At 33.9% G+C, this 16,743-nt stretch overlaps 2 protein-coding genes across 2 annotated transcripts; one reads left to right on the forward strand and one right to left on the reverse strand.

Moving 5' to 3' along the window:
* Positions 1-1,027: 1,027 nt before the first annotated feature.
* LOC149727628 (large ribosomal subunit protein mL62-like) lies at positions 1,028-3,169 on the forward strand. Its single transcript, XM_089887732.1, has 5 exons — positions 1,028-1,375; positions 1,601-1,652; positions 2,104-2,246; positions 2,503-2,678; positions 3,027-3,169. Exons 1-5 carry the CDS (start codon positions 1,232-1,234, stop codon positions 3,115-3,117), a joined length of 606 nt encoding a protein of 201 aa, XP_089743858.1. The 5' UTR covers positions 1,028-1,231; the 3' UTR covers positions 3,118-3,169.
* LOC149727629 (ATP-binding cassette sub-family B member 6-like) lies at positions 3,161-16,695 on the reverse strand. The gene is made up of 18 exons (XM_089887692.1): positions 16,556-16,695; positions 13,130-13,395; positions 12,458-12,625; positions 11,767-11,959; positions 11,194-11,331; positions 10,397-10,480; positions 9,844-9,976; positions 9,327-9,493; positions 8,759-8,996; positions 8,368-8,477; positions 7,795-7,860; positions 7,127-7,252; positions 6,633-6,764; positions 6,129-6,281; positions 5,322-5,500; positions 4,645-4,858; positions 4,066-4,229; positions 3,161-3,814 (listed from the first exon to the last, which is right to left on the reverse strand). The coding sequence occupies exons 2-18, from the start codon at positions 13,342-13,344 to the stop codon at positions 3,715-3,717; spliced, it is 2,580 nt and encodes an 859-aa protein (XP_089743818.1). The 5' UTR covers positions 13,345-13,395; positions 16,556-16,695; the 3' UTR covers positions 3,161-3,714.
* Positions 16,696-16,743: the final 48 nt, after the last annotated feature.

Below are 16,743 nucleotides of genomic sequence, written 5' to 3' on the forward strand. Positions count from 1 at the left end.
AAGTTGTATATATATAAACCAACAATGGTTCAACAACGATTGTAACTGCTTTAAATGGACCACCGTTTCCATACACTGTGCTAACAATCTGTCGGAAACTTACAGACATACGATACGTGCTACCAATAAAAGCGAAGTCAGCACATATTATCCGACCCCAGTATGAACGTTAGTTGGAATTTCGCCGGTTGTACCTGTTACGTTCACGCGTATCGCTTACGATCACAGTTTAGTAAAGCTTAAACGGAGTGAAACGTTATGAAGATAAACTGACTGAGGGAGAATTCTATAAAACCCCCCACTCTGACACCACGCTTCTAGTGATCATGCGTCGTACACGTGCTACACGCGTGATTGGTTATGCCACGGAAAAGTTTCAGTAATTCTCATGGAACGAAACTGGGAGTTTAACCTTCTTCCTGTAATGCTGGTTCTCGGTATGCCTAAGTTGTCATCTTTTTTGGGCTAACCCAATTATATATTGCAACTTAAACAGAAAGTAAAAACGCACTGTTTGCACATTTTGAAGATTTATGATAGCAACCAGAATGTCAGTAAAACTGTGTTTGTAATTGCTATTTACGTGCAACATTGAAAAATCTACAAAGCATTGTATTTCTGCTTTAGCCGTTAAAAAATATTTTCAAGTTTTCGTAAAATCCCAATATTGCTGACTGGTGCATTTTCTTTAAAGGTGTAATATGCATACTATTCCTACTTAAGTCACTATGCAAGAAGTGTAAAATAGTTTCTGCTATATTCACCCAGTTATGTGTGGATGTAAAAAATACAGTAGACCACAATTTTAATACTTTTTAGATCTCTATGGAATGTTGAAATAAACGCTGATTCATGGTTTGAATTTCAAAGTCATGTTTTAGAAATTTGCAGATAATAAATATAAAGTTATGTGTTGCGTAATTTCTTAGTGTTTTAACAGAGTATACTTGTTTAGTATACTCTGGTTTTAAAGTTTCACCTTGGCTATAGCCTATAGAATATGTTATCGAACTACATGCGACTATGCGAGGTCTTGCGGAACATGCAGAATTGTAACACCATTTTATCACCTAACGAAGGAGTTATCAAATTTATACGAAGTTGCGAACCGTATAGCAAAAAAGAACGCATTATAAAATAACAAAAATAATTAATATTGTTTTAGAAACCCAAAAATAACCAAAATTAATTGTATTGCTTTCCCGCTATTATTTAAAGAACTACCAAAGCTATGACGTCATTACTTCGAAATATTTTGTTTACATCGAACATGTGCAGTCAATGCATTGCACGAAATATTGCTTACAAAAGTATTTATCACACAGTGAACTTGTATCCTGAAAGTGTGGGCTCATTCTCGTCTTATCAACACAGTGTAAGTTTATTAATAAAGTTTTACTTCTGTATTTTTGTAGGTGTTATATAATTAAGCAACCCTGCACAGAAATTACCACCTTACCAAAACTTTTATACGTACCTAGTCCTTCTAGCCTCCGAAGTTTCAAGCTTTTTTAAATTGTTTTTAATATCAGAATTTTAATTGGTTTTATGTGGTAACTGCATACTAGTGTTGTATAACATAGTGTTTTATCTTTTACAGGAAGATAAAAGTCATAACACCACAGACAAATTTGTTGGCCCAGTTTTAAGGAGTAAGTTGAATGAGTAATTCAAATTATTGTTTATTGCATCTTGATGTTGTTTATTTGTACTTCAAATGGCGTAATTTGTGGCAGAAGGTGAATGAAACAGAATACCTGCTCCAACCCAGTGGTCACTAATGGGTTGTCCAAATTATCAGCCATACATAAAAATGAAAAAAAAATCCAAAATAATAATCACCCACAAAGTAACATACTTGGTAACTCGTAAGCTGGCGCGAGGTGCACACCCGTGTTATAACGACTGTCGTTTTCCGGCCACGCGAGGATAAAGTAAGTTACATTACATTCATTCATTCACCTGCGTTGTAACTGCTAAATAAACCTGCGTATAAATTAAAACTCAAATAGAACACTAGTGGTATAACTCCCTATGTTATAACTTCACTATGAGAGGGTAAAAGTTACACATGATATTATAAACGTTTTTAAAAATTTTTAGGAAATGTTAAAGTTGAATTCAGTAAGAGTTCGAAACCAGGAGGTCAACACGTCAACACAACGTTGAGTAAAGCGCTTGTTCGTTTCAACTTAATGAAAGCTGAGTGGATTCCTTTTGAAGTGAGGAAGATTATGGCAGAGAAAGTATGTAATTATGTATATAGGCTATTTTGTTCAATAAAACTGACAAAATAGTGGTTTATAAAACAGCTGCATAGAAGTGACAGTTGGATTTTTTAATTTTTAATCAGCACCTGTGACCTGTCTAATATAAAAGTCGAAAATGTACCCTATCAATAGGCCTACTGATCCTATTAAATAGGATGGTTTTTCTTAGGAGATCTGAGATTCCGGTTGTAAATTACCTCGAAAAATGAATAGATATCGTTTAATATTTCAGTATCAAAACAAAATAACCCGAACCGGAGACTTAATAGTTTGGGACGAGGAAAGTCGATATCAGATGAGAAATCTACAATCTTGTCTTGCAAAGGTGGAAGAAATGATAATGGAGGCACAAAAACCACCGGACACCAGTAAAGAAGATAGAATTGCTGAGCTTTATAACATGGATAGGTGGGCACATGTGTTTATATTACTTCAGGATATGTTTTATAAATTTTACCACAACGTAAATAATATAACTGTATTATTTATAGGCACCAAACTCATAAATGTAAGATAATTGGTTGTAAGTAATATTTAAAGATTATTGTAGTGCGGAAAATTCCAAGATTGGTCTGCCTAAGTTAGCAAAAATAAGGTTTCTATCACAACTTATTACTACAAATTTCATCGCAATGCAAATGAAATGACATTGCTGCATCAATATAGGTGCCCAAGTACAAAACTTACAGGTTTGACACCTGTAGAAATAATATTAAAAATAATATTAGTTTAAAAGAAGTTTTTTTGTTTCCACAGTATTCATGCCGCACATAAGAAAAGATTGCAGAAGAAAAGAAAATATTCATTTACAAAATCGATGCGCAATACTGGAAATTTTGACGCTTAGTTTTATTGAACGTAATTATTTCTGACATAAAATACAAAAAAAATTATCTAAATATTTTTAATGACATGATTAGAGGTATGATGTCACGATTTTCAATAGTTTCAACTGATCGTTTTGACCCAATTTCCTAGTTCAAAAGTCCATAGCACTTTACTTAGTGAATGTAAAACTGCACAGAAAGAGGTGGAGTTTGACATACTAAACTCGTTAAGGTTAATTTTCAATGGTTGCACACACCATGGTGAAGTCTACATTAACACTGCATTTGGCAAAATTAACCAAGAACTAAGGGTGTTGTACCCTGGTATAATATATAGTGGAACCAATGATATTTAAAGCAACCATGGTGTGGTTTACTGGAACTTCTAAGCTAATAAAGTGTTAGGTTGTGCAATGGAGTTCCAATATTGTAGAAAAAGGTCAACCTACAGCGAGGTGAGACATGGTGATGTAGGCCAGAGTCGGCCCCAATATCTCAAAAATGGCAATTTACATAAAACTAATAAGATGAATACAACACATAGACATTAAGGCTCACAATAATACAACACATAGACATTATATAAAAGCACAACCAACATAGATATAGCATAAAACTTATTTTGCTTTTCCATTTTCTTTCGTATCACTTGTTTCAGTTAATTGTTGTTGCCACATCTCATTATAAACGCCACCAAGATCTAACAGTTCATCGTGGCTGTAAAATTTGTAGCTTGTTAGATATTATTCTATGGATTCTTATATGTTTTATTTCCACATCAATTTATAAACCTTACCACCCAAAACAGTGACAGCAGCTAAACAATAAACTATGTAATTATAGACACATTTATTTATTTTCCTATCTCCCACTTTTGTGTAGATAACAAACCATACACACCCATGTTATTTATAACCATACACATTACACACCCATGTTATATAGTAAGTGTTACAACAACTTCTTACCTTCCTCTTTCAATAATTTCTCCATTATTCACCACAAGAATACAATCAGCGTTAACGATGGTGGATAATCTATGAGCAACAACGATAGATGTACGTCCCGCACATACTCGTGATAATGAAGCTTGTATGTTACGCTCTGTGGTTGTGTCTAATGCTGATGTCGCCTGGATAAGAATACACGAAGAAAACAAATGTGTGAGAAATTTTTAAACAGTGCAAGGGGATAGGGGTTAGTAGATCAGAAGAGGTTTGAGGCTCGACGCTGCTACGATTGTTGACGTATGTTTCAAGCAAGACACTTAACGACAATAGCTCTATGATCACTTATGAAATTTTCATCCTAACAAAGCATTTCCTCCAAAGTAATTATCCCCGAAGTTACTTGGTAACTTGTAAGCGGGCACAACATATATCAAACAGAACAACCGTATAATAATGTATGAAACAGAACACCTGTGTTTTAACGACTGCCTGCAGTATCATAAAACTTTATTGCCTCTCCCACAATGGACTACAGAACTGTTCACCATCAATATCAACCAATGAACAAACAAAGAAACACTTAAACCACCAACCCACCTCATCCAGCAGCACAATATCCGGTGCCTTCAACAATGTCCTTGCAATAGCCACCCTCTGCTTCTCCCCCCCACTAAGTTTCAACCCACGTTCTCCCACCATGGTGTCGTATTTATCAGGCATGGCTAATATTCTGTGGTGGATATCTGACGCTTCAGCCGCTTCTTCAACTTCTTCATCACGTGCGCTTATTCGACCGTAACGTATGTTGTTCCTGTGATGTCAGAAAGGACATCATTTAGTCACAGATTCAATAAACTTTTTACTTACAAAATAAAAAAAAATGTTTTAAAAAATATTAAGAACTTTTTATGTTTTTACTACTATAAATGTTTTTTTTATACTTTTGCCACATTCTGTTTATCCAAATAATGCAATGTAGCATGCAGCATATTCGAGTATCTTTTCCAATCTATATAGGCCAGGCATACTATAAAAAATTGGTCCACAGTTGGCTCATTACCCCAAATGGTGCATCTTATAACTTTAAATAATTTTCAGGTAAAACAATAGTAAAGAAACGTTACTCTAGTTCTAGTAGCATACTATACATCTGTATCACATTACGTTTAAATTTTCCACATGTGATAAATAATATTCAAAAACCACCATGACATTGTATAACTAAGGTCACAGAACCTTGAACAATTCGTACATAAATTAAAAATAAAACTCACATAATATTATCGTTGAACAAGACAGTATCTTGTGGTACGACCCCAATGCAAGCTCTTAGTGATTGTTGCGTCACAGTGCTAATATCTACGTCGTCCAATCGGATCACACCAGATTGAATGTCGTAAAATCGGAACAAAAGACGAATTATCGTGCTTTTGCCGGAACCGGATGACCCAACCTGTTTAGTTTATAAATTGTTACAAAATTAATTATTTATATTAAAATACATGTTTTATAAATTTTAATATTGTTTATTTACTAAAAAACAGATATTGTTTTAGAACTTGTTTACTTTTGTATTAAAATATAAGTTTTATATTATTTATTTATTAATTATTATTTATTTATTAATTTAGTGTTTATTAGGAAAATAGCTTGTACTATTTCTAAATATAAGATTAATACAAAAGTCTTTCGTTAGCCACAGAAACCTTATAACACATTGCTGTGGGGTATAATAGATAGTTAAACATAACAAGTGTTCTCCTGGCAACCTGTTGTCAATGTTAAATTTGCTTTAGCTGTTTTATTTAAAAAAAAACACAGAATTTTAATGTAAGTCAGTAAGTATAGTTTTATTTAAAACTAAGTTAACTAATTAGGTAATTAAAAATGGTAAACATTAGTGGACTAATAGACCCTAAAATGATTATTGGGGAAATGTGAAGCACTAAGTTTAAGAGTGAAAAATATATCAAAGAAACCAACATAAAAAGTGTTTGATTTTAAGCAGTATTTTACCACTTTCTGCCTAATAAAATTGTTAGCCTACAAAACATAAAATCCAAAGTAAAACGCCCACCCACCAATGCATAAGTTTCCCCAGGGTTAACCGTGAATGAAATGTTTTTAAGGATTTGTTTCTCAGGTGTGTAAGAGAAACACACATTGTCAAACTCAACTTTGCCGGTTTTCAATTGAAGAACAATCGAGTCTTCCTCATCTAAGACCTCCTGTCCCTGTGATGTCATACATGGTATTATGATGTCACTAGGTTCAGTCTTATTACATATATGGTATTATGATGTCACTAGGTTTGGTCTTGTGATGTAATACATGGTATTATGGTGTTGCTAGTTTCAGTCTTGTGACATATATGGTATTATGATGTCATTATAGGCACCAAACCTGGGGTGGCAGGGTAGCAAAGACAACCATGGAGTATAAAAGAAGTAGAGTGTGCATATACAATAAATATAATTTCCTATTTTAAGTCTAACTTTAAGTAGTGAAATACAGAACGTTTTATAAATTGTCCACAAATATAATAAGGTTGACAAGTACTTATCTACACAATGTAAAACCATTACCTCTTTAAACAAGTCAAACATATTTTCCATATCAATGAAACTGGTTTGAATCATCCTGTAGTAGGTACCAAAGAATCCAAGTGGAGTGTACAGTTGTATGATGTATGTGCCAAATAATACAAAGTCACCTATCTGGGAAAATAATTAGGAATTATATATTATCATTTTATTTTAATTAAAAACTTCGATTTTCGAAAAATATTACTTTTGAATTATATTTAAGTTTTTACAGAAAATGTGAAGTTATGACTTATGATACCATTTTTAAATAATCTGCGTTTACATAATGTTAACTTAATTGCCATTAATGCACCAATTAAAGGCAATAAAATGGGCAAATGGCCTAAAAAAGCACCCTAGTTTTTTAAAAAAATAGGCGCCCCCCAATATATAAGTAATATTAAAGCAAGCAAACAAAATATTTGGAAATATTCTTGTTATATCATGGCAACTCATGTATTAAACATACCTGGAACTTATCGTTCCAAACTTACCTGGAACTTATCGTCGAGCACATATCTCGCACACAACATGCTCCCGACGAACAAACCGGCGTTGATTATTGTGTTTTGTGAAAGATTAAGAAACACAAGCGATGTGTTCGTTAAGTATTCAGATTCCTGTGTTGGAAATATTCAAGTTTATAAACAACTGCCGCAAATATTTGAGACATAACCTTTATAAACCTGACTTTTAATCAGAAATAATAGAATTTTTTTTTTTTTATAAATGGAGCACCTAAAATGATGACTAAGCGTTCTTGATAGTTTAAAAATGACAGATCTAATGATCTATTGCTGTAATATTTAACTAAAGTAGAATCCTATTCTATTTTACATGGACCTACAGTGTAGTAAACCATGGGACACAAGATCTTGGCCCAGAATTGCCTATTATTCCAACATTGTATATGCACATTCTATTCTATATAGGTAAGGTCCTACAGTGAGGTATAGGACCTAAGATTTAGGCCGAAGTTGGACCATTACCTCAACATTGTATATGCACAGTGTTCTATATGGGTGAGGTCCTACAGTGAAGTATGCCATGGGACCTGGGATTTACCCTAGAGTTGCCCATTACCCCAGAAGCCAGGGTACTCTGTACAAAGACTGTACTACAACCCAAAAAATAAAATCACAATTGTTGAGTCACACAACACCTGGTAATCTTTGATGGCTTCATCGAATGTCCTAACTTCATGTTCCTCTGCATTGTAATATTTAACCTAAAGCAGAAAAAATGATGTTTTTTATAAAAGTAAATTTCAACATAAAAGAATTATTACTGACCGTAAAATGACTATTAATGCAACAGTTGAAAATTTTTTGAAAATCTTGGGACTACTTTGGAAATATCCCCAAAACAAAATCATTAGTTATATGTTTTTCCAATATAAGTAATAGGAAGTGAAAACAATCAATTAGCGCCCGTGATATCTCGGTGCAAATACAAGTGAAATAACCCAAAAAAGGTAAAACTTGGTAACGCTTTGAGTAGTAAAATTGGGATTGTACGCTCGGGGCTATCTATTCAACAAACAACAGGAAAATAAAGACGTAGAACACAATCAGTATATCAATCACCAAGTTTAACTTTATTTTTGTAATGCATTCCTTATAAACTTGGGTTCAAACTTAAGCAGGGATATTAGTAAAAACTGGAATTGTAGGTTTGGCTGAGTAAGGGCTATCTGCACACCAATTATAAAAAAATGAAAGAAGATAAAACTCACGGTTTCAAAGTTAAGAAGGGAGTCAATCGCTCGTTGTTTTGCTTTGTTATCCTTTGTGTTCATATCTCGACGGAACTTGGTTCGCCATTCAGTGATTATTATTGTGGCAGCTGAAGATGTATGAAATGTAAATTTACTAGTTTTATATGCAACATAGGATACAAATAAAATTAGTTTCAAACCTTTCGATTTTAAAACTAAAATTCTTCTGCGACATGAGACGACGCTTAAAGTGTTCAATATGAAATTTATATATATATATATATATTCACAACAAAGAAAAAAAAAATATATGTGTCCTTGCAAGTTGCAACTGACCAAAATGTAAGTGTCCTTCCAACAATAATTGTTACATCAATAATATCACTTTATGACATCATAATCCACTTACCAAGGTACAATGCCAGACAAATGAAAACGATCAATCCAAACCAAGCATTGAATGCAGTTATGAAGTAAACAATAGCAATCATGATGTCACATATGGTTGGCACAATATTAAACACGATGTACGAAAGCAGGTTGTTGATGCTGATAGTTCCGCGATCGATGGAGCGTAACACCTCCCCAGTTTTACGAGAAAGATGCCACCGGAGGGAGAGAGAGTGCAAGTGGCTGAACAAACGAACCTTCAATGAAAAATTAAAACACATTTTCATAAAAACAAAAGTACATTTAATATTTTACAGTATTGTCACTTGTTTTGGGATATTTAAAATGGTTAGTCGTGGTCAACTGTTTATAAAATTTGATTTGTTCTTATACTTATATATAAATGCATATATATATACTTTGTATAGTAACAAAGAACTAGGACAATAAAGCAATTTTTTTATTCTTTTTACTTTTTTTAATTTTTATAAACTAAGTGGACACCTATACACACGTTTCCTTTTAAAACAAATAGACAAATCACATTTTCCTGCATATTACCCATTCACAAAGTACAAAGCAAATACCTGCACAAGTCTGTTGGTATACTGTTGGACGCGAATCCATAAATACGAACGTAATCCATTCAACAAACCACCCGACATGCCACTGCCTTGTAAGAACTTCAATCCAACGTAAGCACAAACCTGAACCCATACATAGCTCCATGGTTGGCCAGTGGTAAGACCATTCACTGTGGATATATAGGTGGCTAATATTGTTGCATTCCTTTGTACTCACAGTAATGATACCACTATAAAACGTTCTGACTACTAATTAAAATAGAGTAAGCTGTACCATGATATTTGCTGCCACATGGACCTTGCCAGTTGTTAAATAGGCTAAAATGTACGCGGCAAAAAGAGTTTCAAAATGTCAGTCATGTGTTATTTAAATTATAAAAAAAGAGATTTTAAACATTTGATGTAACTGTGGCCACAGAAAGCTTGTGCTAGGTTGTACATTTGATGTAACCGCAAATAAATCCAGAGAGTTATGACTCTCAAATTTGACAAACACGGCGTATAAAGCCAAACAACCCACCTATGTTTTTATAATAGATTGGAACATATGGGTTAACCACACGTCCTGCAATAAGTATTGCCACACACATCATAACACGGCATTGAAGGAAAAGGTTTCCGGTTGGCCACATGTAAGGCCATAGTAGCACAGCCTGTTTAAATATTATTGATGTTACATTGGTATCTTTAGTGCTAGTTATAAATATAAATGTTACATTTTTTTTTTCTGTGGTTGTACTGTTTTTTCAGAAATTTGGGGTTGTGCTGTTTTTCCAATTGCGTTTAATTCACATTAAATGTATATAATTCGTGTGAATGCAAATTTATTTATAATCTGCTTGTTTGTATAGACATCTAACAGCAGCAAAAGTTGTTATAGAATTTTGTTTGTTTGCCAATTTGCTTTAAACGTTTGTTACAATGATTTGGAATCGCCGGTCTTGCAAGATAAGAACTGAGGTGCTAAAATATATGGTGTCACCTCAGATGCCAATAACATTACGCACATCGCCTTAGGCTCAGTAAATACAAGTCCTATCAAATTTAACAAAAATGATAAAATAAATTGTCACCTTTTCTTTTATTCCTGACCATGTAGAACCATCTCCATGGCTTCCCAACCCTGTGAATTCACCCCGTGGTCTGTTCAGGGGATCCTGTAAGATACAACAGTCAATTATGAAGGGGATAAGAATTAAAACAGACAACAAGATACCAATGCTAGATACATGGAATTACTATATAGACATATACTATACATGATAGTTGCCAAACCCCAAGTGGCAAGGTAGACATGACCAAAAACATAGATATCAGCAAGTAAGGAGGCCGCCATCTTGTTTTTCACAAAATATTTATCAGAAGTGTTTCCCATATCCTATAATACAACAATTGCAACAACAAATAAAGAATAAAGGACTAAAAAACAGTTAAAATATGCAAAATGTCCGTCTGTCGCTAATGCATGCATTCCAAGCCTCATGTGGGAAACAGGATGGGGTACATTGACCATTGTTTTTCAACAATGGCTGTCCCTACTTATTGTATATCTATTTACATTGAACAGGACAATCATTTGATTCCATACACTGCATTACCGAATGGAAATTATATTATCTTCTTATGGCACGGCAACGGCGGCTTATGGTTTTGTATGGGACATTTTTTGGTATTTTAAAGTATAGGTGACAATTTAGACAAACCAGAAGTAGCCCCTGGGTCGGAACAACTGCTGTTAAGTGTCTTGTCCAAGGACTCATAGGCCCATAAACATAATGGTATCTAGCCTTGCAGGACTGGCATTTTTACACTGGAAATTTTTATATATACAGAATTTATTTTAATGTAGGTTTTGTTGGGCAATTCTTACCGTTCCGTTTTCAACGTCTCTGTCGTCTTCGCTTAAATACAAACAGGAGTTGAGCTTTGGCACACCCGGTGACCAAAAGCCAATCGTAAAGAGCAGCGACGAACAAACTAATCGACCAACCCAAAATCCAAACAAAATCTATAGAAATAATATAATAAAAATTATAAAACACAGAAATAACATGATAGTGATTACAGTAATTAACAGAAAAAAGGAAAATTAGAATTGAAAATTTGTTTAGCTTCTCTATCCTTTCTATTGGTGGTCTTCAACCATTAGTAATCCTATCACTTAAACACTAAAATATCATAAATATATTAAAACATTGGTAAATTGGACTGCTATACAGTTTATGTAATCGGTAAATATCATTTGGGGGTAATGGGCCAAATCTCGCTTAAATCCCAGGTCTCCACAAGGCCACATAAAGTAGAAGATCAGTTATACTCTAGGGCAGCACTCTTCAACCAGTGTGCACGGCACAACTACTTTAAGGGTTCACCAAACCAGAAAAAGGTTGAAGAGCCCTGCTCTAGGTTCCAGTTTTGGATAGTACAGTGTAATTAAACACACCTGTTGTTGAGGTGTTTGTTGTTTGAACCACCAATCCTCGCTGTTCCACGACGCTGTCTTTAATACCTCCGTAGACAATAGATACCCCCATAAAAATAACATTATTGCACTGTGGCCCTTCCGACCAAGAGCAAGCAACATCATATTTCGCTCCAGATGCAACAACCAACAACCTGCTAACACAGCACCAGATCTGCAATATTCAAATGATATATTTGTTGTTTTGGACTTGGTTAAAGTAGATTATTAATTATTATAGTAGGGTGGGGGAAGTTGGGACACATTTTAACTCTGGGCCAATGTGGTAGTAAACAAGGAACTTTCGAAGAATTATAAATCTATATGCTCAAGACTCCCATAGGCCGTTGTTAACTGTTTGAAACACGATCAGGTTATTTGGATAATATGCGCCGAAGATGTCCCATCTTCCCCCATCCTACTATATTACCTATTTATCCTTTTCTATCTGAAAATCTCTGGGCTCATATTTTAACACAGGTGACTTAGTAAACAGTGTGAACACTATATATGATAGCTTTATACACTTCATGCATTTACAGAACATACAGGCTGCAAAGTATGTAACAATTTGTGTACTGCTGAGTACTTTGTAATTTTTGTGCATTTTTGTATATAGCCGTGTTTGTTTTTTTACCAAACTGTCCACAGTACATGCTAATACATATCATACCTAGCAACAAGAGTAAGAATAGCCATCCCACTAGTTACATGGTCCACCTCACCCCATGTTACACAAAATGACACAGGTACTTCAATAGATAGAAGTAACATACACAGTACTTGTAGTTGATACATTACAGAACGTGGTTTGTATTTTGACTCGACCGCAACTCCATGTCTGTTTGATTAAACAAATTAAACATGTATGAATAATATACTAGTGGGCCTAACGGCTCATCTGGTATAAAACAGTGGAAATACGCTACGTTTTTTATACCAGATGAGCCACCAATTAATTATACTATGCCTGGTAGAACAACCATGTATGTTTAATATATATCCGTGGGCTTTGTTTTATACAATACAGAGTATGTATACAAGCCTATCCTTCATAGGTTGCATGATTTGCAGCCACCCATAGATTTTCCAATTGTAAAAGCAATTTATCCTCAAAATATTCTTAAAAGACCTATTTTTCAACTTATTTTATCGTCGCATTTATTTTATAATTTAACCGAAAGAACTGGAAAGCAGGCGAGACCAAGATGTTATAAGTCAGATTCGGCCCATTTCTTATATATATATACTTAGTATTTTAAATGGGTGCAGTACTTCAACAATGTGGGGCAGGGATCTTGGATTAATGCCAGATTTGACCCATTACCCAACATCCAATACTTACTTTCTCATTTTATTGATTTGGTAAAACAATGGTAGAAGAAGAACGAAGAAAATCCCACTGACTACTGTGTCATAGAAACATTGTGACAAACCATCGTTCCTCCATATTGGGGTGAAGCCACCATGGACCCCACAGTAAGAGAATGAAGAATGGGTTGCCGTAGAAACAGAGCGGGGTAAGTTGGTTGGAAACTGGATCTCGTTGCTGTTGTTCATGGTTGCACACAGCAAACGGGAGTTGCCAACAGCCAACCTATATCTTAATATCTGTAAATTAAAACATAACATCATTTTATATGTATTATATATACCTTTGATTACAATATCAAAGGCCATATGTAATTAACATAGTGAAGAGATGGGAATTAACAGCAAAACGACATCGGTGCAGTGTTGATATTTTAATAATTTTACAGTGTTACCTAAAAGAAAAACAACTGGTGACATTTATGTAAATTTCATGATAATTTTAGATCCAACTGTCAAAGCTAATCAGCTTAAAACTATATTATCTCCATTTAACTTAGGGTTTGTTGCACCACATGGAAAACATATATATATAACTTTAAGTTAAACTTATTTTACATGATATTATTTAAAATAAAATGGGAAAACATATAATAGTACCGTCAACATTTAAACACTAATATTGCAGTTAAAGACTACCAGCAGAAAGAATTTGAATAGGAAATGAGTGTCACATATTGTACAGCTTTTGTATACATAAGAACAGATTGAACATAAATAAATATCCGTACGTATCTTGTTACTTTCATATTCTGAATAATACTTTAATAATATTGCTAACTTAAATTAGGAAACAAAAAGTTGTGAAATAGATGAACTGCAAATGTTGGTTTTGCAAAGATTCCAACTTACAAGACACATAACATTGCTTGAAAGAACTAGCACAAATTGAATGCATAAGTATATATAGACTGCAAATGGTTTAACAAGTAAAAAGATGGTAATAAATTAAAAGTACCATATTAAATGGGAAATAGCATAAGGTGATAGCAAGATAGTATTACTTACACTGTTATGGTATAATATCAACAGCAGACACAGACAGTATAACATTATTGTGCACACAATAAGAATGAACTTATAATAAGAAGTGGCATCCGCCAATTAATGCAGCAGACAAAAGGCACCTCTCTATGAACTATATTTACTGTTGTATAAAAATAGCACATCACTGTATCACCCTAGAAGCAAAACTATGTTATATTTTACATGAACATACTATTGGGTTATTTATACATTATACCATGCAGATATATATTTATTTTAGGGTTTTCAATCAATAAAAAAAAATTTGACGCCTTGATTTACACTTTTTTATTAACATTTTATAGGCCCTATAACATCAATGAAAAACCTTAAGTTGTTTCTTATATTATTTTTAATGTTCCAATAATTTTAATTTCCAGCTTTCAATATTTCTCATTTCATCCAAAGAAACTTCTTCTTTACAAAACTTCAACAAAATAAAGCATCTATGACTTAACAATCGAGCTTGTGTTCGAACAGTGAAGTCGTCAACATATCTTAACATTGACTGCAAAGACTGAATCTCATCTCTGGTTAACTGCACAGTTTCCCTGTTTCTTACCAATAACTTTGAATTATCATTATAGTAAACATGACTGCATAGTATATGATGATACCATTGAAAAATGTGAGAAAATAACTGGAAAAAATCTAAAGATAACAAATATTTTGTGTTCAAACCAAACTTTTCCTTCAAGGCAACTTCACATGATAACTCCTTTAATGATCGAGGTGAACTTATGACATCACAATGTTGATTATCATCATCACAAGGAGGTGTTTTCCACCATAATAAATCAGTTTTGTCAGAACCTTTGACTCCCTCTTCTAACTTGTTCCACGCTGCATCAATCTGTCTCTGTACAGTTGATAGTTGTTGCTGTTTATCTAAAGTAACGCGTCGAGCATATTTAAACACGGGCCTCCCCTCCATTTCAGAGAAAAAAGGATCCATATAGGGATTCATGAATATTTCCACCAATAACTGGCACTGTGATATTGCTTTGTTGAGAAGCATTTCCTCTTTCTTTTTAAGGAACCATTTTTTTGTGGCTGCATGATATGCATCTCTTTCTTTTTCACTTTTCGAGAACAACGCAGCAGTTCTTTCGTTAATTCGTTGCAAAAACATTGGAGTGCACAACTCAACCGATTTGCAGAATGAACAAAGTTTTTCCACAATGTTCCAGATATAAAGCCATGACCTTAACTTCACAGTTAAGCGACCATGCATGTCGGTTACCATTTGTTCCGGGTCAATGAATTTGCACAACTCAGAATAATCATGGAATATCTGGTGCGGAAATTTAGCAGAATGTAGCAAAAGTGTGTTAGGCTTCTTTTTTCTGATACCAAGCCCAGGTATTCGTAATTTATGTGGGGTGGGTGGTTTGGAGGTATCGTAAATATAAACTTGCTGAATAACATTATTGTTCAAAGAACCAAAGTGGTTTAAAACTTGAACTATCCACTCAAATACTTTAAGGTCCAAATTACGCTTATTGACCACCACACATAGCTGTTCAGTGCCGTGTATTTTAATTGACGATTCATGGAAATAATTAAGGACCGTTACAAGATCCTCAGTAAACTTATTCCCATCATTTGGAAGCGAATATTTCATGCTGGATGTTGATGTGAAATAAACAACAGGGATTCCTCTGCGTGTGATGCCAGCTAGTTGGCAGATCCCACTTTTCAATAAGCTTGGTAACATGGTAGTTTTACTGCAGTTAAAGCATGTTATAAAGCCAACTACAACTATAACTAATGCATCTGGTTAAAAGGTTAATATTTGACAAACTAATCAATGATTTTCATTTTTATAAATTATCTTTACGTTTAGGTGAAAAGCAGTTTTGGGTGTTGCTGCACAATGTTGGTAAATGGTATCAACTTTAACTAAATTAGAGTTTGCAGTATTACATGTGGGAAATATGCGTAATGAAACATATTGTACCTTCACATCCTAATAAAACTAAATATGATGTGAACTAATACTAAGAGTAAGACAGATAATAACCTTACATGTAGACTGTATGAGGTAGATATATAGGCCAATGGTATGAGGTAGATATCAATTAGTAAATACAAAACACAAGTTGTTAATAACTAAATCTATTTTTTTAAGGTTAAAATTACCTATAGGACATAACGACATTCGACATACAGCAATAGCATATAAAGTAAAACTTTGTTTACAGTAGTTGCTGTTAATGATTTAATATGGAGTTGTTAACCCTTATAATAAAGTTAACGTGGCATAAAATGAACAGTAGCATACAGAAAACACACAAGATATATTCACAAAAGCTGCATTACCAATTTTACTTTCAATTCAAACATAACTTAAAATACGCTAAAACATATTTACTTGGTTGTTGTATTCTGCTGGTTGCAAGAAACTTTAGTCATTATTCAAACGAATGCTCCAAACTTAATATCTTTCAACACAAACTAAAGTAAAACAAACCTGCCAAGCCGAACCGTTGACTTCATAATACCTTATAAAGAAACGCTGACACGGCTCTAATACTGCTGAATCACGCCCTAAAACCGGCT

Source organism: Ciona robusta, chromosome 11 (genome assembly GCF_009617815.1).
Source record: "Ciona robusta chromosome 11, ASM961781v2".
NCBI lineage: Eukaryota > Metazoa > Chordata > Ascidiacea > Phlebobranchia > Cionidae > Ciona > Ciona robusta.

What these genes read in the sequence shown, in the direction of transcription:
- LOC149727628 (XM_089887732.1), top strand. Translation starts at nt 1,232, where the DNA reads ATGACGTCATTACTTCGAAATATTTTGTTTACATCGAACATGTGCAGT. An exon ending in GGAAGATTATGGCAGAGAAA is followed by an intron (nt 2,247 to 2,502) that starts GTATGTAATTAT and finishes TTAATATTTCAG; the next exon opens with TATCAAAACAAAATAACCCG. An exon ending in GAGCTTTATAACATGGATAG is followed by an intron (nt 2,679 to 3,026) that starts GTGGGCACATGT and finishes TTGTTTCCACAG; the next exon opens with TATTCATGCCGCACATAAGA.
- LOC149727629 (XM_089887692.1), bottom strand. Translation starts at nt 13,344, where the DNA reads ATGAACAACAGCAACGAGATCCAGTTTCCAACCAACTTACCCCGCTCT. An exon ending in ATACCAACAGACTTGTGCAG is followed by an intron (nt 8,997 to 9,326) that starts GTATTTGCTTTG and finishes TTTTCATTGAAG; the next exon opens with GTTCGTTTGTTCAGCCACTT. An exon ending in ATATTGTGCTGCTGGATGAG is followed by an intron (nt 4,230 to 4,644) that starts GTGGGTTGGTGG and finishes ATTCTTATCCAG; the next exon opens with GCGACATCAGCATTAGACAC.